The 27,884-nt window shown below is 45.1% G+C and overlaps 1 protein-coding gene across 4 annotated transcripts in view; it reads right to left on the bottom strand.

Moving 5' to 3' along the window:
* Positions 1-9,219: 9,219 nt before the first annotated feature.
* Positions 9,220-27,884, bottom strand: part of PPCDC (phosphopantothenoylcysteine decarboxylase) — a 58,437-nt gene continuing 39,772 nt past the window's right edge. For 2 of the 4 annotated variants that reach the window (XM_053365570.1, XM_053365571.1), the window contains exon 6: positions 17,431-18,324. In XM_053365570.1, coding sequence (XP_053221545.1) covers positions 18,215-18,324 — 110 coding nt within the window. In that variant the 3' untranslated portion in view covers positions 17,431-18,214. Of the gene's footprint in view, positions 9,339-17,424; positions 18,325-27,884 lie in introns of those variants that run through there. The other 2 variants (XM_053365573.1, XM_053365574.1) reach the window with 2 other exon arrangements.

Below are 27,884 nucleotides of genomic sequence, written 5' to 3' on the forward strand. Positions count from 1 at the left end.
TTTAATGTTGTACACCACCCAGGAATCTTCTGATAAAGGGTAGTACAGATGATGATGATGATGATGATGATGATGATGATGATAGTGATAATAATCAAAACAACAACAATAGTGTAATGTATTGACCCTCCTGGCATGACATTCTAAAAATTACAAAGTCAACTATCGGACACTCTATGTATGACAAGCAGCAGCCTGAAGCTTGGGTTTTCCTTCTGCAAACCATTTGTATGAAAGTTGTGTGTGTTTGTAAAGTCTCTGTGTGGCCTCCTCTTCAGGATACTTTTGAAACATGCCCAGTTTTTCAGATTTGAATTTCAAGATCCACTGACCAGAGCCAGGTGCAAAATTAGGCTCTGGGAATGGGGGGGGGGCGTAACATAGAATTAAGGACCAGGCTGCCTCTCAGCCCAGGAAAGAGAAGGTGGTACTCTCTAGATGTTGTTGAACTACAACTCCCATCAGCTGCAACCAGCTTAGCCAATGAACAAAGGATGGTGAGAACTGCAGGCCAAGATCTTGAAGTCACCACATTGGCTATCCCTCTAAGCACATGCTCAACCCAAGAATTTGTTTTCAGTACCAAAATTGAGTTCACATGCCTGTCACACAAAAATCTATTCCTGGTCCCCGCCCTTAAACCCTTGATCTCAACAGCCTCATTTAGAAGGAGAGAGTGGAAAAGGCCATTTTTGTTGTTAAGCAATTGGGCATCATAAATCCTTGCTGACCTACTGCAAATTACTAAACAGACCTACCAGTAGATCCCAATCTAACCCCCCTCCTGCTGTGCAAGAACTCTTCTCCTCAATAGTTAGCCTTCCATCTGCAAAGAGATTGCGATGTGTGGGTCCATTTTACTATGTGATTGCCAGGTGACACTCCAGGATGGCACAATTACAGGGGTGGTTGCCCCACAAGCTTTTTCTAGACGTGTAGATTGGGCTCCAGTCTCAGCAGGTTCTGCATTTTGCCTCCCCTGAACAAAAACACAGGTCAGTGATAATGCAGGTCAGCCACAGAAATCAGAAGCCCAATGCATCAAGTCAAAGCGAGGAAGACGGTTGCATCCTATCACAGACTAGGCCACTTCAACTCAGGCTCTGGTTCTGGGGTGAGGAACCTGCAGCTCAAGGGCCATAGGTGGACCTCAACCCAATTTCTTTTGGCCCTCAGCATCATCTGACTCTCAGGATACTGCAGGCCCACACTTGCTCTCTGAACTGTGCATGTACCCAAGAAGTAGAAATGTGGAGAAGGAATAGGGTGGCACAAGAAGGGAGGTATGAGCTTCACTCACCAACAGCTCTGACTCCCTGGTTGGTTTTTTCCATGAGTCAATGGCCATTAGTAGGGGAAAGGGAGTGGGAGGCCCCATTAGCTAAAGTGGTACCTCAGGTTAAGAACAGTTTCAGGTTAAGAATGGACCTCCAGAACGAATTAAGTTCTTAACCCGAGGTACCACTATACTACGAATAACGAAATAAAACTGAACTGATTGTCCACTCGGATTATCCACACAAAGTACAAATCGTTTTCACAATAGAAAGACCACAGTAGTAATAATAATAATAATAATAATAATAATAATAATAATAATAATAATAATTTATTATTTGTACCCCGCCCATCTGGCTGGGTTTCCCCAGCCACTCTGGGCGGCTTCCATAGAAACCAAAAAACACTAAAATATCACACATTAAAAACTTCCCTGAACAGGGCTGCCTTAAGATGTCTTCTGAATGTCAGGTAGTTGTTTATCGCTTTGACATCTGATGGGAGGGCATTCCACAGGGTGGGCGCCACTACCGAGAAGGCCCTCTGCCTGGTTCCCTGTAGCTTTGCTTCTCGCAATGAGGGAACCGCCAGAAGGCCCTTGGCGCTGGACCTCAGTGTCCGGGCAGAACGATGGGGGTGGAGACGCTTGGGAAACCCCCATTCAGCATAAGGCGACTTCTTTTGCTCCAATGTATCATGAATAATTTTAGGGAAGGTCAGTAGTGGAGCATTGACTTTGCATGCAGAAGGGCCCACATTCAATCCCTGCCTTTTCCAGGTAAGGCTGGAAATGTCACCTGTCTGAAACCCTGTAGAAGCCACTGCCACTCTGTGTTGACAACCCTGAGCAATATGAATCAATGGTCTGACTCCGTTTGAAGCAACTTCCTATATACCTCAGTGCCAAGGCTGAGTGACGCCCATAAAAGCCAATACTGTACTGGCGTTCAGTTTCTACCCAAAGTTGAGGCTAATTGTGATTCTTGCTGCTTTCTATCTATGCAAACAAAATGGGTACAAAGTGAGGTGTTCCTGGTAGATGCTCAGCAGATTGGAACCTTCCTTCCCCTTGAGGTTTGCCAAAAACCTTGAATACCTTCTAGGGGTAATGTAGGGCTCTTCTGTTTGAACAAGCATTTCATGCTCATGCATGCATAAAGATTTAATCTAACAGTATTATTAACCACGCTGCCCTGTTAATGCAAATTGGGCAAACAGCTTCCTCTACAAACCAGGCATCGCATCATTATCTCGTAGGAGTCAATGGGCACAATCAGCTATTCATCCCTTGCATCATAGCAGCCTGCAAGGGGGGAACTAAAGGTTTTGCCTGGCGGGGGGGGGGAAGGGTGCCTTTTTTTACTTTAATGTGTTGGGTTCACCTTGATACAAGCACTGACAGGCAAGCCCTGGCTCACCTTGACCCAAGCCATGTACTGGCATCAGGCTCAACCTGTAGATTTCTAAATAGATTAGTTAAATCAGTAATATTATTTAATAATAATAATAATAATTTTTTATTTATACCCCGCCCTCCCCAGCCAAGGCCGGGCTCAGAGCGGCTTACAAGCAATAATAAAAACAAGATGAATGATTACAACTTAAAAACAAAAATAAAATACAACATTAAAATAATGGAACATTAAAATATTAAAATGTAGCCTCATCGCAGGAGGAGAAGGAAAAGAAAAACAGAGGGAGGGAGGGAATCAAATTGGCTCCAAGCCAAAGGCTAGGCGGAACAACTCTGTTTTACAGGCCCTGCGGGAAGAAATCAGATCCTGCAGGGCCCTGGTCTCATGAGGCAGAGCGTTCCACCAGGCCGGAGCCAGTGTTGAGAAGGCCCTGGCTCTGGTTGAAGCTAATCTAACTTCCTTAGGGCCTGGGACCACTAGGGTGTTGTTATTTATGGACCTTGAGGCTCTCCGTGGGGCATACCAGGAGAGGCGGTAACGTAGGTACGAGGGTCCTAGGCCGTGAAGGGCTTTAAAGGTCAAAAGCAGCACCTTAAATCTGACCCTGTACTCCACCGGGAGCCAGTGCAGCTGGAAAAGCACTGGGTGAATATGCTCCCATGGCAGAGACCCCGTGAGGAGCCTCGCTGCAGCATTCTGCACCCGCTGGAGTTTCTGGGACAGCTTCAAGGGCAGCCCCGCGTAGAGCGAATTACAGTAGTCAAGCCAGGAAGTGACCGTCGCATGGATTACTGTGGCCAGGTTGGGGCGGGAAAGGTAAGGGACCAACTGCTTGATGCGGCGAAGGTGGAAAAATGTCGCCTTGGCTGTTGCTGTAACTTGCGCCTCCATGGAAAGGGAGGCGTCAAGGATTACACCCAAACTCTTAACGGAAGGCAATGGCACTAATTGGGCCCCCGCAAGAGAAGGAAGTTGGTCCCTCATCCCCATGCCATCCCGGCCTAGCCATAGGACCTCTGTCTTCAAAGGATTTAGTTTCAATCAGCTCCCACGAAACCATCCAGCCACAGCTTCCAAGCATCTGGTCAGTGTGTTCGGGGCCGAGTCGGTGTGGCCATCCATCAGCAGATAGAGCTGAGTGTCATCAGCATATTGGTGACAGCCCAGCCCAAAGCTCCAGATAATCTGGGCAAGGGGGCGCATAAAGATGTTAAAAAGCATCGGGGAGAGAATTGCGCCCTGCGGCACTCCACACACCAAGGAGTGGCGCAACGACATTTCCCTCCCTAGTGCCACCCTCTGTCCCCGACCAGAGATCAAAGAGCACAACCAGTTACGGGCTATGCCCTGTATCCCCACGTCTGCGAGGCGGTGGTCCAGAAGATCATGATCAACCATGTCAAAGGCTGCTGACAAATCTAAAAGGATCAGCAGTCCTGACCCGCCTCGATCCAGTTGTCTACGGAGATCATCTGTTAGGGCAACCAGAGCCAGGACGGAAACCGGACTGAAATGGATCTAATATCCTATTCAAATTGGTTTCTTTTTTCTCCCTTTGTGTATTTGGGTCTGCATGCAATGGTCTCTGTCTGCTAGCACAAAGCAAATTTCACAAAGCAGGTGTGCTCAGGGTTGCCATATTTCAAACAGTGAAAATCCGGACAGAAAAGTTGTTGAGCTTTTTCCGGCAAAGTTGTTAAGCTTTTTTAAGTTTTACCCAAGGTTGTTGTCGGACAAGCATGCCTTAAAAAAATGCTGGTTTTGAGATTTTTTATTTTATTTCATTTTTGTTTTTTTGAAAAACAGCCATACATCCGGATATTCCTGGACATTTATCCGATTTCTGCCCGGACACATATGTATGGGGAAATCTGGACATATGGCAACCCTAGGTGTGCTTTAATGCTTTCATGTTGTGTGAAAACTGTGCGAGCGGCAACTCCTTTGTACAACGGGTGGTGTAATCTGTTGTGCAACCAAGTTACCAGCAACTTGCTTATGAAACTACTTTACGTTGGTGCAGTGCCAATGGCACAAGTATAGCGTTCAGGGCCTGTCCATACCATGGCTTCATGTGGATCATGAACCCCTTAGATTCATAGAATTGTAGAGTTGGAAGGGATCCCGAGGGTCCATCTAGTCCAACCCTATGCAATGCAGGAATCCTGCCCACACCCGCCGCCTCCTTGGAGTCCCCCTCATCCATGCCCTGTTCTCCTCCAACTGTTGTTGCCCCCCACTTTCTCCTCACTGAATCCAGAGATCCCCTATGCTTTGAAAATCTGAATAGGAGAACTACATTGATTGTACAGTGGTACCTCAGGTTAAGTACTTAATTCGTTCTGGAGGTCAGTTCTTATGCTGAAACTGTTCTTAACCTGAAGCACTACTTTAGCTAATGGGGCCTACTGCTGCTGCCACGCCGCCGGAGCCCAATTTCTGTTCTCATCCTGAAGCAAAGTTCTTAACCTGAAGCACTATTTCTGGGTTAGCGGAGTCGGTAACCTGAAGCGTATGTAACCTGAAGCGTATGTAACCCAAGGTACCACTGTATAGGGAGTCTCCGGATTTAGGGGGGGAGAAAGTGGGGGACAGCAGAAGTTGGAGGGAAATTCTAGGGGGTTAATGTGGGGGGATTGGTACAGGGGTTGGTGAACATAGTGAGTTCGGGGTACAATCCCTAGTAATATATAGTGGTACCTCGGGTTAAGAACTTAATTCATTCTGGAGGTCCATTCTTAACCTGAAACTGTTCTTAACCTGAAGCACCATTTTAGGTAATGGGGCCTCCCACTGCCCCCACGCAATTTCTGTTCTCATCCTGAAGCAAAGTTCTTAACCCAAAGTAATATTTCTGGGTTAGCGGAGTCTGTAACCTGAAGCGTCTGTAACCTGAAACATATGTAACCTGAGGTACCACTGTATATTACAGTGGTACCTCGGGTTAAGAACTTAATTTGTTCTTAAACTGTTCTTAACCTGAGGTACCACTTTAGCTAATGGGGCCTCCCGCGGCCCCCACGCAATTTCTGTTCTCATCCTGAAGCAAAGTTCTTAACCTGAAGCACTATTTCTGGATTAGCGGAGTCTGTAACCTGAAGTGTATGTAACCCGAAGTACCACTGTAATAAATGTGTGTGTGTATAAACACAATGAAGAAGAAAAATTGAAAATTGGAAGTCGCTAAAGGATGGAAGGAAGTCAAAATGTATGCATATGTATTTGGTTATGTTTTGTTATAGTTGTTTTTCTTTTATTTTTTTCTTTTATTCCTTTTTTCTCTTTGTATTGATTTCATTTTATTGTATTTTATGTTGTAATTCTGCATTGAGGTACTGAGGTACCACTTTAGCTAATGGGGCCTCCCGCTGCCACCACCCCGCTGCTATGCAATTTCTGTTCTCATCCTGAAGCAAAGTTCTTAACCCGAGGTACTATTTCTGGGTTAGCAGAGTCTGTAACCTGAAGCGTCTGTAACCTGAAGCATCTGTAACCCGCGGTACCACTGTATTGTGTTGCAAAATTTCAGGATTCTTCATAGGAATCAATTCACAAAATAGCGACATCATAATAAAACTCATTTCAGTGGGCAGCAGATAAAAGATAAGTCCCATCAGCAGACTAGCAAAGGTTCCCAGTGTACCCAACTATGCCATATTTAGAGTTGACCTGTTGACGTTAAAGGACCCGAGATACCGGTAGCTGTGTCTGTTAAGCTCAGTGAGTCTCGTAAGAGAAGGACTGACCTTGGATACAACCGGGACTTTTTATACTGCCTGACTCTCAGCAGATGCTTTTGAAAAACAACAGAAGGTTTTGACCGTGACCATGACTGATGATCTGACAGCAGTTTTGAGCTTCAGCAGCTTCGCTGGATGGGTGAAGTTTTGCGACTACAGCGGCAAGAATGTTACTTGCCCAAAAATGGAAAGAAGAAGAAGTCCCAGCGAAATAAGAATGGGTACAAAAACTTATGGGATACGCAGAAATGGCGAAACTTACTGGAAAAATAAGAAATCAAGATAACAAACTTTTTATAAAAGAATGGAAATGGTTTATGGAATATTTACAAGCAAACTGTAAACAGATAAGAACATTGGCAGGATAATTGTAATAACCTGCAGTTTCACAAGAGGATATATTTAAAGTAGATGACTAAATGAACAAATTTTTAATTTGGACATGCAGAAAATATTAAAAAATAAATTTCAGGAACCGCAGAAAGAGGGGGAAGGAAGTCGAGTTTTGAAATGTTAGAATGACTGTAAAATTATTGAAATGTATAAACCTGAAAATCATAGAGATAGATGATAGATAGATAGATGATAGATAGATAGATAGATAGATAGATAGATAGATAGATAGATATAGATAGATAGATAGATAGATAGATAGATAGATGATAGATATAGATAGATGATGATAGATAGATAGATAGATAGATAGATAGATAGATAGATAGATGATAGATAGATATAGATAGATAGATGATAGATAGATGATAGATTTTCAGATCATCAGTCATTATATATTTTTACACACACACACACACACACACACACACACACACACACACACAGATGATCTGACAGCAGTTTTGAGTTTCTGCAGCTTCTCTGGACGGGCAAATTTTTGTTACAAGAACACACTGTTGGTTGCTTTCTTCCTGGTGCCCGAGACGGAGAAATCTAATAAATGTAGATGAAATTAATTCTGCACATGGCCTTGTTAGAAGGTAGCACCAGGCGGTGAAGAAAAACAATAATCAAAACAGCTCCCAAAGTGTCCCTGAGGGGAGCCTTTTACAGAGCTCGATATCCTTCTCTTGACAAATAAGGAACAACAAGGAAGGGACCTTGGGAATTCTCCAGCCTCTTGATAACGAGGGCCATGATGAAACTCTCAGCGAGGCTTGCAGGAGGTTGCAGCGAAGGCGCGCATCATCTTCTTCGCCTCCTTGTGCTGCTGATTGGCACTGAGTTCTTCCTTCAGCAACAAATGCAGCTCATTTTCTCTCCCAACACGTGGAGCATCGTGTTTTTCTGGAGTCCAGTAACCAAAGTTCTTGAGGCAGGTTACCAGTATGAGTACCAGGCAGTAAAATAATTAAGAGGTAGTAGACCTAGGGTTAAATACATCCTCTGCCCCTCCCCTAGTTCTTCCAAGAAATTTATTGAGCATTCACCTTGAATTACTTGGAACAAAGTGACATGGAGATTAGATGGATTATATCTGGTCTTTACTGAGCATTAGTTCTTATTATTTTTTGCAGCGGCAATTATTATTTCTACAACAAGTCCTCAACCTGAATTCACCCTGATTTGCTGGTGGGATGAAGAGATGGATCTGCCAACTTCAGTTTCTCATTTTTTCCCCATTTTAAATTTTTTTTGTTTACCATTCTACAGCGTGTGTGTGTGTTTAAAACCTTCCTGAAAATTCGCCAGCATTTTAGTGTGCATTTCTCCTAATAAACACATTTTTACATGCAGTTTTGACTCATGCACACAGTATTGTAAGCAATTGCTTCTACTGTAATGCATATCTTGAATGCTTGAGTTGAGGTTCCTGCATTGCAGGGGCTCCCTTCCAACTCTACAGCTCTATGATTTTATGATTCGATGAATACCAGTTGTTGGGAATTGCAGGTAGACAGAGTGGTATAAGGCTCAGGTCCTTGCTTGCATGTTTCCCAAAGGCAGCTGATTGGCCACTGTGAGAACAGGAAGCTGGACTAGGGGGGCCATTGGTCTGATTCTGCTGGCCTCTCTTATATTATTATATTAAGAAATCACTGGAGTCCAGCAATGAGGAGGAGAAGCAGTCTGCTTTGTGGGTGGAGGAGGGCAGTCACTCTCCCTCCTGGAATGTTGGGGAATTCCAGTGGAAACAGGAACAGGAATTTCCAGTGTTTGCTGATTTGTGCTATCTCTGGAATCCAGTAAATATGATCAGTGTGCACTACAGTGGTTATTGGCTTGCAAGGGATACTTGATCCATGACTTTCCCCCATTTTCTTTTTTCTTTTTTAATTTTTCTTTACATAACTAAGAATAAAAATGTGCGCCCCACCACCGAGACCATTCCATTGTAACTATCCAGCCTCCCAAAATTTCAACACCTCTTGCAATGGTTTGACCCCCTTTCCCTTTTAACAGTACAAATTCTACAAATACCCTCCATATCTCCTCAGAATCCTTTCTCCTGCATATTCCCCGTCTTACCTTAATGGCACATGTTAATTTATCATTAATAGCTATATCCCACACCTCTTTATACCATTCTTCCTTTTTTATATTTTGCTTGCCCCTTCCACTTCCTAGCTATAATAATGCGTGCAAATCAGTCTCTTAAGCTTAAGCCAAGAAATAGTATTCTTTATGAAATTGAATATCAATATACGTATCAAGGCTTTGAGATTAGACCACTAAAGAAGCCCGGAAAACTACCTTGGGAGTGTGCTACCTTCAAGCCCCAGTTAAAGGGGGCAAACAGCAGCCTTACTTGGACTGCCCGGGCGAAACAGGTGCAAAATGCCAGCACCCTGTTACAAATTCAATAACATCCATCTACAATTTCACTAGCATCTCTCAGTATTGTGAACAACACCGAACTTACCCTTTGTTGGTATCTTCATGAACTTACCTGAAAAGGTAAAGTAAACAAAAGACTGAGTTAAGCATTTGAAAAATCCATTGAAACGAGGCGTTATAAGCTCATCTTTGGTTGGGTAGTTCACAAGTCTCTGTGGCTTTGCACAAGGTTTTGTATTTTTCTCAGAAGATTAATAAAGAATGTATAATTATTTTGGTAATTATTGTGTGTATATTAGTTGCCAACATGTTGCACGAGTCATACTACTTCTGTCGGTAGCACAGGTTGCATTTTTCTAGTGTTAATAAATTTGTGAGCAAGTCATTCATAGCCTGCAAACCTTCCACCCCATTGTAAATTGATAATAATGCCACTTTCAGTTAGCTTTAGCCCAGGGACTTCTGTTATTTCCTTAAACACCCTTTGCCAGAAAAATTGTACACATTTGGCGCTGTGGGTTAAACCACAGAGCCTAGGACTTGCTGATCGAAAGGTCGGCGGTTCGAATCCCTGCGGTGGGGTGAGCTCCCGTCGTTCGGTCCCAGCTCCTGCCCACCTAGCAGTTTGAAAGCACCCCTAATTGCAAGTAGATAAATAGGGACCGCTTTATAGTGGGAAGGTAAACGGCGTTTCCGTGTGCGGCGCTGCTGCTGGCTCGCCAGCTGCAGCTTCGTCACGCTGGCCACGTGACCCGGAAGTGTCCTCGGACAGCGCCGGCTCCCGGCCTCTTGAGCGAGATGAGCACGCAACCCTAGAGTTGGTCACGACTGGCCCTGACAGGCAGGGGTACCTTTACCTTTACCTTACAATTTCCCCATTTTCATTGTGTTTCCTTTCCATAGAAAAGAACAGCACTTGCAATGACCCTTACTAAACGCTTGGGTTTCATAAATGTTAGGATTTAATTAGAGTCGAATCTGAGAAGCAGGCACACCCAGGTGTGTACTAGCGGTAGTAGGGGTAGAAGTGTGCTTGACCCACTGATAAGAATCAGTAATTAGCATGCATAAACACAAATTAAATTAGGCAGATTTCTGAAGTTGTATACAGTGTTACCTTGGGTTACAAACACCTAGGGTTACAAACACTTCGGGTTACAGACTCCGCTAACCCGGAAGTAGTACCTCAGGTTAAGAACTTTACCTCAGGATGAGAACAGAAATTGCACACCGGCAGCAGTGGGAGGCCCCATTAGCTAAAGTGGTACCTCAGGTTAAGAATGGTTTCAGCTTAAGAACGGACCTCCGGAACGAATTAAGTTTGTAACCAGAGGTACGACTATATTAGGACAGTAATCCTAGCCAATCAACAAGTTTTAACTCGGTTCTGGGGCTGTCATGATCTCTTCCACGCCTCCAAGATGGCGCAACAGGACCAGGGGGAAAAGGAGAAACCCATGCGGGAAATGCACACCCACAAACTTTGCCTGAACGTCTGTGTTGGGGAAAGTGGAGACAGGCTCAGCCGGGCAGCCAAAGTGCTGGAGCAGCTCATAGGCCAGACTCCTGTTTTCTCAAAAGCCTGATACGCAGCCAGGTCAAGCTGCCTTATATGAGTCAGGCCACTGCTCCATCTAGCTCAGCATTGTTCGCACCTGGAGTAGCCAACGTGGTGCCCTCCAGCTGTTCTTGGCCTTCAACTCCCATTAGCCCAAGCCAGCACAGTCAATGGCCAAGAGTGATGGGTGGTGAGATCCAACAACATCTGAAGGGCGCCATGTTGGCTGTCCCTTGTCTACACTGACAGGCATGTCAGTGAGGACGTCAGAGATGGAATTCAGGACCTTCTGCATGCAATTCATGTGTTCTGTCGCTGAGCACATCACCCTCACAGCTTGGACAATGACCTCAACTGCTGGGCAGAATCGCATGGGGTTATCTATAATAAGTACTGATGCAAAATGTGCAGTTCCATTTTCAAAGCCTGCTTTCCCAACTTGCTGGGAAACATCCTTGGGAATCTGCATTCTGACCTTGAAGCTTCCAGGCTGTTATGGCTGAAGCACACCCAGGTCTGTGACAGTTTCTGATAAGACCATTTCTGTTGCCCAGCCTCCATTCCTGAACAAAATTCCTGAGTCACTTGTTTAGTAGAAGGCTCCTGAGAAGCTCTGTTTTAATCAAGACTCCCCAAGTCCTTGATGTATCTTGAGTACATCTTGCTAACAACTTGCACTTCTGGGAATTCCATCCATTGAAATATCTAACCAAAAGGTCAGGTCACAAGATTTTGCTGGTTATGTGGTAAAACAACGATGAGAGCTTACTTCTCCTTTTTTCTTTCTCTGGTGACTGGTCTTGTTAGGATGTTCTGGTGGGTCACAAGCACGGACCTCCTCCGCCCTGTAACCACCATTATAAGAAGGCCATGTGGGACTCAGATATGGAAGCTGCACAGAATCCTGTTCAGGGTTCCAGCCAGGCAGTCGGGTCCTATTCCAGGATACTCTGCATGCGTGCCACATAGTCAAAGCACATGGCTTCTCCCACATAATCCTGGGAACTGTTGTTTGTTAAGGGTGCCAGAAATTATAGCTCTGTGAGGTGCTAACTACAGTTCCCAAGATTCTTTGGGGGGAAGTCATATGCTTTAAAGATATGGTGTGTACCCAGTCAAGTGTTTGTTCCAATGCGCCATACCCATTTTCTATTGCACCCCTCCAACATTTCATGTCCACTGGGCATGCCCAGTACTTATTGAGCTGTTTCTGGTCTAGGACAGTTGTGCTTCTAAAGATTTTTTTGGACTTCTGCAAACCCTGAAGTTCCCCCTAAGTCTATCAATGCCACCTTTTTGTTTATGGATAATAGTTTTATCTACATGAAGATCCACACACTCTCCTGAACTTTGATGTAGAAGGAATCAGGGCTTTTTTCCTGCCGTAACTTGCTATAACTCCATTCCGGAACCTCTCAGGTGGGCGCCATTCTCATTATAAGAGAACAAGGAAGGCGTTCATAGTGAGTTCTGGCACCTATTTTTCTAGCAAAATAGCACTGATAGGAATTATTTGCAGTGGTACCTCGGGTTACATACGCTTCAGGTTACAGACTCCACTAACCCAGAAATAGTACCTCGGGTTAAGAACTTTGCTTCAGGATGAGAACAGAAATCGTGCTCCGGCGGCGCGAGAGCAGCAGGAGGCCCCATAAGCTAAAGTGGTGCTTCAGGTTAAGAACAGTCTCAGGTTAAGAACAGACCTCCGGAATGAATTAAGTACTTAACCCGAGGTACCACTGTATACATTTGTTAGTCGCTTTATCTTGCCCTGAGCAACCCAAAGCAACTTGCAACCAACCACAAATAAGAATAAGCATGGCATATTCATTTTCATATTCATATTATTATTATTCATATTATTCATATTATTATTCATTCAAATTATATCCTGCCTTTTTCCCCAAAGGAGCTCAGGGCAGCAAACGTATCAGTACTTAAAAACATTCCAAAACCAGTTAAGGACATTCTAAAAACAGTTAGAAACTGTATTTTATTTATTTTGTGAACTGCCCTGAGACCTCCAGGAATAGGGCAGTATATAAATTCAATAAATAATAATAATAATAGTGGTAGCAATAACAATAATAATAATAATAATATATTTCCACTCGTGATTTTAAAGTTGCCAAGAACAATATCATTCAGCCATCAAATGCCCAGGTGAACAGAATTTTTTATTATTATTATTTATACATTTATTTAATTTTCAGATTTTGAAATTTACAATCGTCAAGCGACCAAAACAAAAAGAGAATTCCATAAATTCCCATCAACTTCCCTCCTCCCCTTTGTGGGTCCTTACGTTAACAGGAATGTTAGGATGAGGAAGATACTGCATAATTACCAGGCAAAGCGTTCCACAGGTGCCACCAAATTCTGTGGAAATTCTTTGGTGGAAATTCTTTGGTGGAAATTCTGCCACCAAAAAGCCCCTGTCATGGGTCAACGCCAACCGGGTGGTTTCTGGGGGCACCATCACCAACAGGGCCTTGCCTTGGGTCCACCTGTCAATCTGATTTCACAAATGCCTAATGAAATATGCTTGGCATTGCCATAAATCTCAAAGGCTTAGTTGTTGTTGTTTAGTCGTTTAGTCATGTCCGACTCTTCATGACCCCATGGACCAGAGCACGCCAGGCACTCCTGTCTTCCACTGCCTCCCGCAGTTTGGTCAAACTCATGCTGGTAGCTTCAAGAACACTGTCCAACCATCTCGTCCTCTGTCGTCCCCTTCTCCTTGTGCCCTCCATCTTTCCCAACATCAGGGTCTTTTCCAGGGAATCTTCTCTTCTCATGAGGTTGCCAAAGTCTTGGAGCCTCAGCTTCAGGACCTGTCCTTCCAGTGAGCACTCAGGGCTGATTTCCTTCAGAATGGAGAGGTTTGATCTTCTTGCAGTCCAGGGGGACTCTCAAGAGTCACCTCCAGCACCAGAATTCAAAAGCATAAGGCCCTGCCAGGACATTTAGGAGCATTTGTGATCACCACCGCAGTCATTATGAGAAATCTTACATTCATTGCATGCCCCTCTGCCCATTCACAGCAACCCGCAAAGAGTCTTTCTGAACGACGACAGTTCTCAGACCGTCCAATTTCTGCAATGAAAACGAATAAAAGCAAAAACGACGGATCCCGTATATTTCTGCAAAGCGGATCTCAGAGAGCAACCGCAAGTGGGGGCCGCACATCTTTTCTTGACATCAAGCTGAGCTGAGCACTTGTAGAAGGAGCCGAAACCAGTGTGGAGGTGTCAAGAGCGGTAGCTGAAACGAGATAAGGAGCCCAAGGAGACGTGGGAATCCCCACCATCTCAGGAGAATCAAAGGCACTCAATGGCTTTGTTACAAAGGGAGGAAATGAATCAAACCAGAATCGGTCTCTGAGTCATTTTCCAGTGATAAGAAAGCTTTTAATCACGGGCGCTGTAGCAAAGTAATAAGTGCTGGAAGCCTGCCAGGCCAGCCTATCAGCAGAAGCTGTATCTCAGAGCACGATTCAGCTCCTCCATCGCCCTGTCCTTGACCCACTTGAGATCTCCTTGTACCAGCCTGTGGCTTCGTGTGTAATTTGGTTCTTTTCATGTTGCTCTGCACTAGAGCTGCCGCCTTCAGAAGAAGAAGGGGAAACCCTGGCCAGGTTCCAAAGAATGCCGTTAATGGTAGCGTGCCGGTCAGAAATTCAACAGATGAAGCTTCCCCAGCGTACTTATCTCCATGCCTTACCAGAAGAAAGCTGGCAACCCTACCAAGCACATGGGTGTGGGTGTAGACACAAACATACACACACAACCAGGTAGTGCCAGGTGCTGCCCAGGTATTTTATGGGGGGGGGGTGTGAGTGTGTACACACACACACACACACACGCACGCACACATATATATATATAGAGAGAGAGAGAGAGAGAGAGAGAGAGAGAGAGAGAGAGAGAGAAATTTGTGAGTTTGGACCTGTCAAGCCAAAAGTCATGTGAAATCAAGCCAAAGTCACATTTTGGTCCGCCATCTTGATTCAAAATGGCTCCCTAGAATACATGGGGCACAAAACACATTTATAGTTACACAAAATACAAACCAACAAGTGCTCATATCCCCATGTCAAATATTATACCATAGCAACAACCCGTAACTCACTGTATCTATATCTATCTATCTATCTTATGTATTTCATAAGTTGTATACACTGCTTGATTGTAGAAAACCTCAATACCTCAATTACTATCATTCATATAAATGACAAGTGCAGCACAAAAATAACATAAATAATTAAATACCTTTTTAATAATGGCACGTAAATATTTCAACTCGCATTAATCTCATCAGTGGCACAGATGCTGCAAATAAATTCCTTCCGCACCACAATATTTTAATGCCATCCATAACACGGGTCTCATGAATTTAATTGGGGTCATCTAATACATAAATAGCAACATGCTATTATTAATTTATTTGATAGGGTGTTAGTCATTTGTTCTGTTTTTTATTTATTTACAATCTTACAAAGTTTCAATTATTTCACAGCACACCACAACAAAGTTTTTAATGAGCTGGCGGTTTATAAATAAATAAGACGACGGTGATGATTAACAACAAGAACAACAACAATTCAGTTTATATCTCCATTCCTATCAGTGTCTTCACTTCAAGGCAATTGTCCAGAATACCAGGGCAACACAAAGTGCCAAGCAATTGCAAGACACAACTTTCTGCTGCCTCCACCATCACATTCTGGGCCCTGGCATTGCCTAGTGGGAGGTAAAGAGAACATTGTGGTCCATTCCCCAAAACTCAAGAAAGGCCGTCCAAGTCCAGAGGCTTCTCTATGGAACCAACATCAAAAGTTAAGAGCTGCTGATTCAGGAGAACAGGAAGGCTAGAAGAACAGGGAATGAGAGCAGGATTGGGACATCACACTGGCAAACGCTCCCAGCATGTGAAATGTGAAATATTTAGCCTAGTTTTAGTTGGCTTTCCTTTCAGCGTCAATTTGGAATGCGGTGTGCCAACGAGCAACATCTAGGGCAAATTATTATTATGACTATTAAGCATTTCTCACATACTGTATTGGCCTGAATATAAGCCTCACTTTCCCCCCAAATTCCAACTGTGAAAAGTTAAAGTGCGGCTTATATTCGCGACCTTACAGTATGCAGCCAGGAGCGTGGGGAGAACAGCACCAGGAATGCAGCAAAGCAGCACCAGCCATATGCGTAGTCTGCCGTTCTGTGGGAACCAGGGCTGTCTTAAGCCAGGAAGGGAGAGAGCAAGGAAGGGGAAAGGCCGTCGGCAACACAGCGCGGCTCCCCCCCCCCCCGAAGCAGCGAGGAATGGAACGGTTTAAATTTGGGGGGGTTCATTTTTTTCTTTGCCCCCCTCCAATTTTAAAGGTGCGGCTTATATTCGGGTGCAGCTTGAAATTGAGTAAATAAATTATGGTGCTTCAGGTTAGGAACATAGGGAACCATTGCTCAATATTGTCTGCAATGACTCTCTCAAGGGGTTCGGACAGGTAGGCACACCATGAACGTATAGACTACAGGCACTGTGCGGCTCATAATTTGTGGGCTATGAGATCTTTCTGGGACCTGCTGGCAGTCATAGCTTGAGCTCAGTTATTTATTTATTTAAAAGCATTACCAAACCGCTTCATATTTTTAAAAAAATAAAAAAAAATCTTTAAGAGGCATCCAAGAACACAACATGGAAAAACAACACAACTGTTTCCTAACAACAGAGATACAAACGTCACCCCAACGGTCTTTCAAAATCAGATTAAAAACAAAAAGTTCCGTGAAAACAGGGCCCGATCTCATGACTCAGGGGAAAGCCTGGGCCAAGAAGTTATGCCTTTGCAAGACTTCTGGAGCAACTGGTGAATGGTGCTTTGTGTACCAAGCGTGGGAAATCCTTTCTATCCGAAGGACCATGTTTCCAGGTGGCATACATACCCTTCAACATTTCTCCAATGAAAATAGGGACGTCTCATTCGATAATGATAATTTTACTATTTATACCCCACACAGCATACTGGGCTGCCCCAGCAACTCTGGACGGCTTCCAACATATATAAAAACATTAAACATGGGGGCGGGGAGAGAACCCTTCCCTATACAGGATTGCCGTCAGACAGCTTCAGAAAACTCCATTACCGCCAACATTTCTCCAATGAAAATAGGAAATAGACATCCTAAGGAAAAGCAGGACATTCTAGGATCAAATCAGAAACCAGGATGGCTTCTCTAAATCAGGGACGTCCCTGGAAAATAGGGAGACTTGGAGGGTTTGTGGTGCGCAACGCTCTGGGTTGCAGGGGGAGGGGGCACACTGGTAGCTATGGTAGGGGTGGCAAAAGTGTCCATGGACAGACAGACACACCTCCATCCTCAATCGAAACAAACAAGAGATGTTATCAGAGTTCAAGTCACATTCCAGCCAGGCAAGCCCACCAGAGGAGGGGGCTGAGAACAGGTGTTTGCCTGGACAGAGGAACAAGGGCCACATAGAGCCCAGACACTGAGGTCCAGCTCCAAGGGCCTTTGGTGGCTCCCTCACTGTGAGAAGTGAAGTTACAGGGGACCTGGCAGAGGGCCTTCTCAGTAGTGGCACCAGCCCTGTGGATCGCCCTCCTGTCAGATGTCAATTATACGACTTCATGTAAATTTCTGAAGGTAGCCCTGTTTTAATGTTCAGTGTTTCATTATGTTTCTGTATATTCTGGAAGCTGCCCAGAGTGGCCGGGGCAACCCGCTCAGATGGGTGGGGTACAAATAATAAAACCTTCATCATTATTATTATTATTATTACCTGGAGGGCCTCATTTGGTCCCCAGTCCCCACCCGTGATTTACATACTGGGTTGGGCAGCGTAGCAATCCTCAGCTCTAAAGCAAACAGCTTTCATCCATTCTGTGGCCCTTGTTTGTTTTCCTTTACAATGCCTGCAGGCACTTGGCTGCAAAGTGTGCTAATCCATAAATCAGTTTGGGTGGGCAGCCTTTGTCCTCCCTCTTTTCTGGCAGGTGGCAAACAAGGCAAATGTCGAAAGGTTTCGACACTCGCTGAGACTGACGCCTGAAGCCCGGGCTTTCACGTTCCTTTATAGTCAAGGCGGGCCCAGTGAAAATATTTTAAAACTGCTGGCGGACATAGACGGAGAGCCCTGTCGACGACGCAGGCAGGAAGTCACGTGGCGACTCCGAGGCAAGCGTCAATCTCTCCACCGCAGCCCTCCGTCTGCAGGATGGAGATAACTGATCCCAATCTACCTTGCAGGGTTACTCTGAGGTTTACAAGATAATGTATGTGAAATTCTAAGAATACTCGAAAGCATCTCAGTGGGGGATGGTCGCAGCTCCATGGTAGAGAATCTGCTTCATGCGCCGACAGCCCCAGTTTCATTCCCTGGCATCTTCATATAGGACTGGGAGAGACTCCTTATCCATGGGGAGCCTCAGTCAGTGTAGACAATACTGACCAATGGTCCATTTCAAACCTGCAAACCTTCTCACTTGGGACATCAATGGGGCGGAACTGACATGCCATCTCTGGAGGAGGAAAAAGAAGAAGAAGAAGAGTTTGGATTTGATATCCTGCTTTATCACTACCCGAAGGAGTCTCAAAGCGGCTCATAATCTCCTTTCCCTTCCTCCCCCACAACAAACACTCTGTGAGGTGAGTGGGGCTGAGAGACTTCTGAGAAGTGGGACTGGCCCAAGGTCACCCAGCAGCTGCATGTGGAGAAGCAGAGATGTGAACCCGGTTCCCCAGATTACGAGTCTACCGCTCTTAACCACTACACCACGCTGGCTCTCTTAAACTTAAACTTGAACACATGTTGCAGAGTTCCTCACAAAATAGACCAGAGGCAATTGTACTTCATCCAGCAGAGCTTTACTGCTACTGAAAGCAAATGAACATAATGGTCACAAATCCAATACATTCAGGATTGGCACTGTCCATAAGAAATCCAGTTGCATCACTTACAATAAAACTTACAATGCTTATAACAAGACTTAAACTTAACAGTATAGCATACATAACACCAGATCAAAGAGACAGAAAGAGAAAGTAAAAGACCCAGGCCCCTCCTGGCCTCTTATTATATTCAGCATGACCTTGGCAGAAAGATAACAGATTTGATTTAAACCAGCTGCACTCAGCTTCTCAGAAGGAGTAACCAAAACAAGAAACGTCTGCCTGTTTCTTTCACATAGGAAACGTTCCAAACGTTCCAAAATACTCTTGAACCAAGCAGAAGGGGAAAGATCTCTACATACTTTCTGTACTAAGAAATGCAAACTGACAGGAAGCAAAGGGGAGAAGGAGCATCTCTCCTCGCTGGGCTCTGGCGTGTGAGGGGAGGTACGGACAGCCTCTGTAGGGAGATGACCCTTGCAGCACCTGCCATGCCCGTGGCTCCTGCAGCAGGTGGGCCAGAGCTGCAGTCACTGGGCACTGGGCTTCACAATGGCAGCCTATCGTCTTCCGCCCATTCTCCAGCAACCGCTATGAGCTGCAAAAGGGCAGCAGCGGCCATGGAGAGGCTCAACAGGTTCATCCTACTCCCAGAGCTCAACAGCTGTTCTGGAGGGGGAAAGCAGGACATTCCCAGATCCAAAGCTGGAAATGGTTTTGTGAATCCAGGATGTCCCGGTAAAATCAGGGCAGTTGTGGAAGTCTGCAGTATGGGGCAGCTGCCTATGGACTCTTGCTTTCTCTCATGCTTTGGGAAGCTGGGGGAATGCAGGGCTCTTCCTTCGGGGCAGCACCCCGACCCAAACGCTGTGAGGCTGTGCTCAGACTAATCCCAAATGATCCCAGAGCAGGTGAGTGGGTCGCAGACTGCTTCTCTTTCAACACTTGCTCTTGTTGTTCTTCTGCATTCCAGTAAGATGCTGCCACCTCTGTTGAGCGCTGGAAGGAAAGGTGCCCTTGTATAAATACGGGACCCAGAGGAGCAGCTGGAGGCTTTGACCCTCTTGGTCTCTATTATCTCAGCAAGGTTCAGGTTGCAACCTGTCTGGCAGACAGGCTGCAGCTTGAAGAGCATTTACTCCAGCCAGCCAAGGCGGAGCAGCAAAAAAACACACACTTCCTGGATCTGTTTCACTCTTACACCGCTGCCTCCTTGTCTCCTGCTGCAACCACTGTTGTGTCCAGCCTGGCTCAGAGTCTGGGAAGTGATCAGCCGTGATCTGCAGGAAAGCTTTTGTGTAAAGGACCCACTGACCGTTAGGTCCAGTCATGGACGACTCTGGAGTTGAAGTGCTCATCTCACTTTTATGTAGTCAGTCACTAATCCCCATCAATTTAAACTGAATTCATGTTCTTCCCCCCTGCCACCCCCAGATTATGTGAGTACAGAGGGAACATAGGAATTCAAATCTGATCAGTTTGGCTCAGTGCTGTCTACACTAACTGGCAATGGCTCTCTAGGTTTTTGCTGCAGAAATGTGGAGAGATGAATTTAAGGGCTGGGGGAAAGTGAGTAACAGAGAGAACAAAAATGGACAAACCCTTCTATTCCTATATGCAATTAGAAAAACAAGTGAAACAATTCAGACAAAAGCAGCAGAGTATAGATTCAACAAAAGAGACATGGTGGGTCCCGTAAACTGCCCAAGGTCAGGGAACAGAGGTACTCCTTCAGCACACAATAGAAGCTGCACAATAAAAGTGTTAGTTGCATCTCTGTAAGGAGGGAATCCCAAAATTTAGTGCCTGCCACAAAGAAAGTCTTCTCCCTTTATATACCTTTCCTTATACAAATGTTTCAGTCCCCAATTAATTACCCCAATTAGGCCTTAACAATAGAGCAATCCTTCTTCTATATAGCTTTGACTCCTTTCCAACTGGTTTTGACGCTCTTCCAGCAAGTCTTGGTGCCTTTCCAACAGAAGCCAGCCCTCTGAGGGATGGCGCCATATTGTTTTGGACAAGCACAGATGGGCCTGGAATGCAGGCAGGACGCATAGTGACCTTATCAGGAGCAAAACTTGCAATCACTTACCCAAACCTCCTAAATTAACTACTGGTTGGTAAAGCAGATCACTTCCTTTCAAGCTTTAAATTTCCTGCTTCTTCTCCAAGATAGTTCAAGCTAGTTACAACATGAGCTAGGAGCATGCAGGGCTGGCCGATATCCGGTTTTCAACATCGTGATACATCACCAGCTAAACATTGCGATACACTGATATATCACAATGTCTGAAATAAGGATGGAGCTCTGTAGAGGCATTGACTGGCTTCACAGTTTTTCCCATATTGTGATTTTTGACACACACACACACACATAATGATTCGCAATATATTGCCAGGTCAAAATGAGGAGCTGGGTTACAGCCAGCTAAGTTGTACTCAGTGTAGACCCACTTATCATGTTGATTAATTCCCAAGTCTGCCTCTGACATGCCAGCTCCTATAGAGTTGCCATTTTCACCTATGCTGCTCCCTTACTCAGCAGGGTTTTACCAGTTCAAGTTTCAACTACAAACCAAAAACCAAGAACAAATCATCTTTGGCTAACTTCTCCTTTATGTTATCTTCTGAAAGAGCCACGTATGTTGAGGAGGAAGCTGCTCTAGCTTTCCGCACATGGCTCCCCCCACCCGTCATTCCATCATGCCTAAAACTGCCTTTGGAGTATTGCTGGATTGCGACAGCCTTAACATCTGCTTTTCTGAAGCCAACCCATTTCACAAACTTGCTCTCTAAAGACCAGCTGGTAGCAAGTCGCTGCTGGCAGCCTCTTGTGCAACTGGCTGGATAGAAATCTGTTCTAGGCATCTTGACCTCAGTAACACTTTGGCATGCAATGTTTGGGGTCCTGTTCAAAGCAGACATGTTTTGTCCAAAGTTCTGCTCGGCAAGAAGGGCCACAGCAGTGACTGGGGAAGTGGATAAGGATCTGAACTAACTGAGTTCAGAATGACAGGGAATCTGAAATGACTTGATTCAGAACTGTCTCGTTCGTGCCAAGCTTTTTCAGAGAAATCTCAGGGAAAGTGCAGGGTTTTGCTGAGAGCTTTGCACCCTTCCAATTCTGCCCTGCCAGCCTTCCACTGCTTTCCATCTACCTGGGACCCCAAATTTCCCCTTGATCCCATCCCCTCCTCTGAAAACTGTATCCCCACAGGGATGGGAGAATATCATAGAATTCTAGAGTTGGAAGGGACTCTGAGGATCATCTAGTGCAGGGATGTCCAACAGGTCAATTGTGATCTACTGGTCGATCTCAGGTTCCTGGTTGGTTCCACCCCTCCCAAAAAAAAAAAAGCTCAACAACTTTGTTGGTTTTTTTTAATAAAATTTTTATTGGTTTTTCAACATATAATATAAGACAATACAAACAACAAACACTGACAAACAAACATATAAACATGTATAATTTCATAAAATTTTTTCATATACCCAATTTCAACGACTTCCCAATGCCTCCCTTTTCTGCATCCCTGTTTTAAACTTTTTTCAGCAACCCCTGGTCTGAATTACTTATAAATTCCTTTCTTTAACCCTTTTCTTTCCTCTTATCCGATCGTTTATCGCTGCAATTCTGCTATGCTTTACCCATGACATTTTAACACTCAGTAATTTTGCAAGAGTTTTTAAGATAAAATTTAAATTTCTTCCAGTCCTCCTCCACCATCTCTTTCCCTTGGTCACGGATTCTGCTTGTCATCTCTGCTAGTCCCATATATTCAATCACCTTCGTCTGCCACTCTTCCAGCGTGGGTAGTTCTTGTATCTTCCAATACTTTGCTAGTAGAACTCTTGCTGCTGTTGTAGCATACATAAAGAACGTCCTATCTTTCTTTGACACCAATTGGCCTACTATACCCAGGAGAAAAGCCTCTGGTTTTTTAAAAGCTCAACAACTTTGGCTCTTCCTCCCCCAAAACAATTTTGGTCAATCCAATGGGTAGATCACTGCCAGGTTTTTTTATAGTGGGAGTAGATTACAGTCTCTCGGGAGTTGCCCATGCCTGATCTAGTACAACCACCTGCAGTTCATGAATATGCTGCTTTACCATACAGGGATCAAACCTGCAACACTGCTGTTATAAGTGTGGTCAATTTTTCCTTCTCTCTATTTCTCATTTTTTCCAGTCATAAATTCAGTTCTCCAATTTCCATATCAGTTTGCGAAAAAAATTAAGTCCTCATGAAAATTCACCAGAATTTTCCTGAATATTATACATTTTTTTTACATGTTGTATTCAATCATAAGGGACGTGGGTGGCGCTGTGGGTTAAACCACAAAGCCCAGGACTTGCCGATCAGAAGGTCGGCGGTTCGAATCCCTGCGGCGGGGTGAGCTCCCGTTGCTCGGTCCCTGCTCCTGCCAACCTGCAGTTCGAAAGCACGTCAAAGTGCAAGTAGATAAATAGGTACCACTCTGGCGGGAAGGTAAATGGCGTTTCCATGCGCTGCTCTGGTTCACCAGAAGTGGCTTAATCATGCTGGCCACATGACCTGGAAGCTGTGCGCCGGCTCCCTCGGCCAATAAAGCGAGATGAGCGCCGCAACCTCAGAATCGGTCACAACTGGACCTAATGGTCAGGGGTCCCTTTACCTTTACCTTATTCAATCGTATGTGCATTTATTTAACCTAGAGTGTGCACTTTTTGTATTGCAAAATTTGGAAAAGTGCAAATTGGGAGAAGGCAGTGCTTCAGTTTGCATATTGTTTCAGAAAGTGCGAATTGAGTATGTTCATCTTTAGATGCGAACTGAATCGAATTTCTCCTCCATCCCTGCTCTCTGAGTAGTGGTGACCAGATCATGAAAGGGAGATAAGTTCCTTGGGCTTTTATTAGGCATCAAAGTTTTACCAACAAAATATCCCAGTGCAAAGATGTCTGGGAACTGAAGTTTGTCCAGGCTGCCAAGTTTAAGGACCCTGAAATTCTGGCAAACTTCAATTCACAGGAATTTTTGCGCAGAGAACTACCCATTGGTAAGGCTTTGGAAACTCATAAAGGTCTGAGGAGCATCCCTTTGACTTGTGCCCTCGTGGTGGGTAAGTTTGGGGACAGGAGAGCGAGAATAAGTTGGCCTGAGCTTACTTACAAGCTGATCATAAATCAGCTCGTTCTTCCCAACACACTGGGTTTTGTGTGGCCACTTAAAGGTAAAGGTAAATGGACCCCTGACCATTAGGTCCAGTCGTGACCAACTCTGGGGTTGCGGCGCTCATCTCGCTTTATTGGCCGAGGGAGCCGGCGTACAGCTTCCGGGTCTCGTGGCCAGCATGACTAAGCCGCTTCTGGCGAACCAGAGCAGCGCACGGAAATGCCGTTTACCTTCCCGCTGGAGCGGTACCTATTTATCTCCTTGCACTTTGATGTGCTTTGGAACTGCTAGGTTGGCAGGAGCAGGGACCGAGCAACGGGAGCTCACCCTGTCATGGGGATTCGAACCGCCGACCTTCTGATCAGCCAGTCCTAGGCTCTGTGGTTTAACCCACAGCGCTACCCACGTCCCTTGTGTGGCCACTTAGGCATTGCAAGAAATAGAAGACAGAGTTTTGAATAAGAGTTAGGCTTGTTCTATTGCATTTATATATCATTTCCCACAAAAAAAGTCCCAAAACCATTTAATACCAAGTTAGAAAAATACAATTATGACAAATGTGTTAAAAAAAATAGAGCGAACAAACAATACAGTTCCCTAGTGCTGCCCAGGAAAATGCCCAGGAAAATAAAAGCATCGTTGCCTGGCACTGAAACATTGGCAAGATTGGCATCTCACAGAGGGGGCATTTCACCAGTGCGGGGGGAGCAGTGCGTGTTGAAAGAAAATGTCGAATACGCTATTTTATATGGATAGAAGCCATTTGGAAATAATTACTATAATTTCAAAGAGATGCGCAATGCACCTCTGGACTCTTGCAATGGGGGCCGGGCAAGTGTAATGTAAATAAATAAGTAAACAAACAATAACAGACTGATTTATGCCAAGATTGACTGAAGCTTCGTTCAGTTTCCTTTGCAGGGTGGTGATGAAGAAGGAAATTGCCCTGCCATTTCAATATTTGTCTCTTGTAACAGGAACGTTATGCATCCTTCGTTTCCAAATGTTCTTTGTAAACTGCCCTGGTCTGATTTGATAAGGGAAGGTGGGGTTCAAATTATCTGACATGAGCATGACTTTCCTGGGCCTTCCCTGGATGCCACAGGTTTTCGCCTGGCGCGGGAGAGCTCTGTGGCTCACATTCCTGTGGCTTTGGGCAAAGCACACGGCCTGCCCATCTTCCGCCAGGGTTCACTGAGATGCCAGGCACAATGGCCCTTTGATCTTGTAGCTCCAAGACATCTGTGTCATTTTTGCTCTGTGAGCCAAGAGGATCAAATGAATTCCTTGTATACACATCGCATTTGCAACCACCAGTACCCAGGAACTTCCTGTTCAGGGACAGGGTGGGGAGACAAAGCGATTGTGTTCTGCAAGGATGAGATCGTTCACCCTCCACCTCTGATTATCTGCCCGGCCGCCTCTCAGAGACTGCATCCCTCATTTCCAGAGAGAGACTCGAGGTTGCCTGTGGCAGCAGAAAGAACAAAGAGTCCCGTGGCACCTGAAAGTCTACCCAATTTATTATGGCAGTGTTCCCAAACCTTTTTCACCACTGACCGCTTTAAAATGGCTGAAAGGGGTGCAAACTCGAATAAAATATATGGGGCAGGTAAACCCCACCCTGCAAAATTAATCACAAGAAATGGCACATGCACACCATTTGAATGGCAATTGCCATCAATTTTGGGGGCAGAGGGAGGCCCTCAAATATTTTAGGGGGGGCAAAGGGCCCTTGGCCCCTAAGAGTTGGCACCTATGCTGTCTGTCAGCTCAGTCATAATGCATTGTGCCAGAGGCTGTATGATTTATTTTTAATTGTATTTTTATTGCTTCTTTTACTTCTTATAAATTGCGGTTTTTCTGCATTCCATAGAATTCAAATCATAATATAACAAAATGCAACATAATAGATGAAAGAAGCAAGTAATATACATTTAAAAATCAGTACGGATATTTCACTTTTGACAGATGTGCCACCTGACGTTTTCAACCACAAATCCACAGGTACACTACCAACCATTCGAATGAGACTCCTGGACGACTTGGCCACAGTTTAATAACTTTATTGGACCACAGTCCATCAAATGCAGGAAGTGTTCTTCTCAGTTATGGGACAATGACGGCATTTATATGCCACCTTCCTTAATTAGCTCAAGGTGGCAAACATCAGAGACAGGTTTAGGGGTAGCGTGACCAGTTTCGGCACACTGGGCGCAGACCCTCAGGGGGTGCCCCAGATATGATGCAGAATGTAATCAAGAGGTGAGGATGGGGGCCAAATTTTGGCATTGCATAGGGCGCTGCTGAAATTCTTAGATCCCAAGGTCCGTCACTGCACACACAGTTCTCCCCTTCCCTATTTTATCCTAAGAACAACCCTGTGAGTTCGGCTAGGCTGAGAGACAGTAACCAGCCCAGGGTCACCCAGTGAGATGGATGGCTGAGTAGCAGTTTGAACCCTAGCCTCCCAAGTCCTAATCTGATGCTCTAACCACTGCACCACACTACTTGGAGCAGGGCTGCCCCTAGGGTGGCACAGGGCCTGGGGCAAATCCCACTGTGTATTCCCTCCCATTGCTTTCACCCATCCCCGTCTCATCGCTGCCACTGCTCTTCCTCATGGCGATGGCTCCTCACCCAGCTTACTTTTTGTTGTCATTTTGATCTGTCTTTAATGTTGGTAACCTCTCCCCCATCTCTCTGACTTACTCGCCCCCCCCCCTTTGCCATTGTTTTAGCCGCGCCAGCCCCAAAGGAGCCCTTTCCCTTTCCTCTTGGTGTCTATCTACAAAGGCAAGAAGTGGAGACCCTTACCAGGTGGTGAGATGCAGAACAGCTGCTGGAAGAAGTCATAGACACCAGCCTCACTGCGCCTGGGGTGGGTGGGTGCCCCAAAGCATGGGCCCTGGGGCAGTTTCCCCAAGTCCCCTCCCCAGAGAGGACCCTGGGTTGGGGGTGGAGAATTATAAGCAGCAGAAAATGAGAAGCAGAAAGTCCCGACGGTGATACTTGCATTATTAACAGTGGTCGTTCACAACACAAACCCAATTTATTGATACCATGGACATCCTGGCATTGAAAAGCTAATTCACATACAATGCAATTTTTAAAAATAACCTTTGTGCTGATTCAGTCTCCAGTGGGTTGTTATTTATTGCCTCCTAGACTCTGTTTTTTGACTCATCAACCTTATTGCGCCTTTCCTTGTCTCTCCCACATTCAAGCTATTTCTCTTCTCTTGCTTCCTGTCTGTCTCGCTCTTTTCTCTTCCCCTTCATTTCAGTCTGTACTGAGGGTGCCTCTGTCCTAGGATTCGAGCCAAATTCCACAGAGGATGAGACTAGTTTCACCATCCTCCTTTCTTTTCAAGATTCCTCCTGGCTGTTCCTTTCTAACTTCCCAGGGTTTGTGAAAAGCGATCTGTCCCCCTTTCCAGTTCCTGACTCATTTGTCTCCAGCAAATAGTTCCCACCTTACATTCCATCTTGGGAGAAGGCTTTCCCAAGGATAACAGCCAGGTCAAACCGACGCTGGGCAGTTTTTCTTCATTCCCTCCGACAGACAGTCGTCTCCCACTTCCCTCACCCGTTCTGCAGGCTCCAGGGAAAACCAGGGTGTTTAGAAAAGTATTGGGAGAGAGTCAGCAGCAAGCATTTCTAACAAAGAAGTTCCTTACCTAACTCTCTTATACATGTATCTCGGAAAATCTGGGGTGCATACGAATTGTGCGGCTAAAATTGCATATTGCAAACCACCATGGGAGCCTTAATAATGGACGAATGGCAGTGCATCTCAGTGCTTCAGAACATTTAAAGGTCGCACATTATTTTTAGGTAAGGACTCCAAATCACTATTCCTAGGGATATTCCTGTGGGACCCTGAGCATTTTGCTGTCAGATCCCTTGATAATGTGGTTAACTTTGCGTGTCTCTATGTGTGTGCTTGGACGCAATGAAGAAGAAGAGTTTGGATTTGATATCCCGCTTTATCACTACCCAAAGGAGTCTCAAAGCGGCTAACATTCTCCTTC

The sequence above is a fragment of the Podarcis raffonei genome, chromosome 14 (genome assembly GCF_027172205.1).
Source record: "Podarcis raffonei isolate rPodRaf1 chromosome 14, rPodRaf1.pri, whole genome shotgun sequence".
NCBI lineage: Eukaryota > Metazoa > Chordata > Lepidosauria > Squamata > Lacertidae > Podarcis > Podarcis raffonei.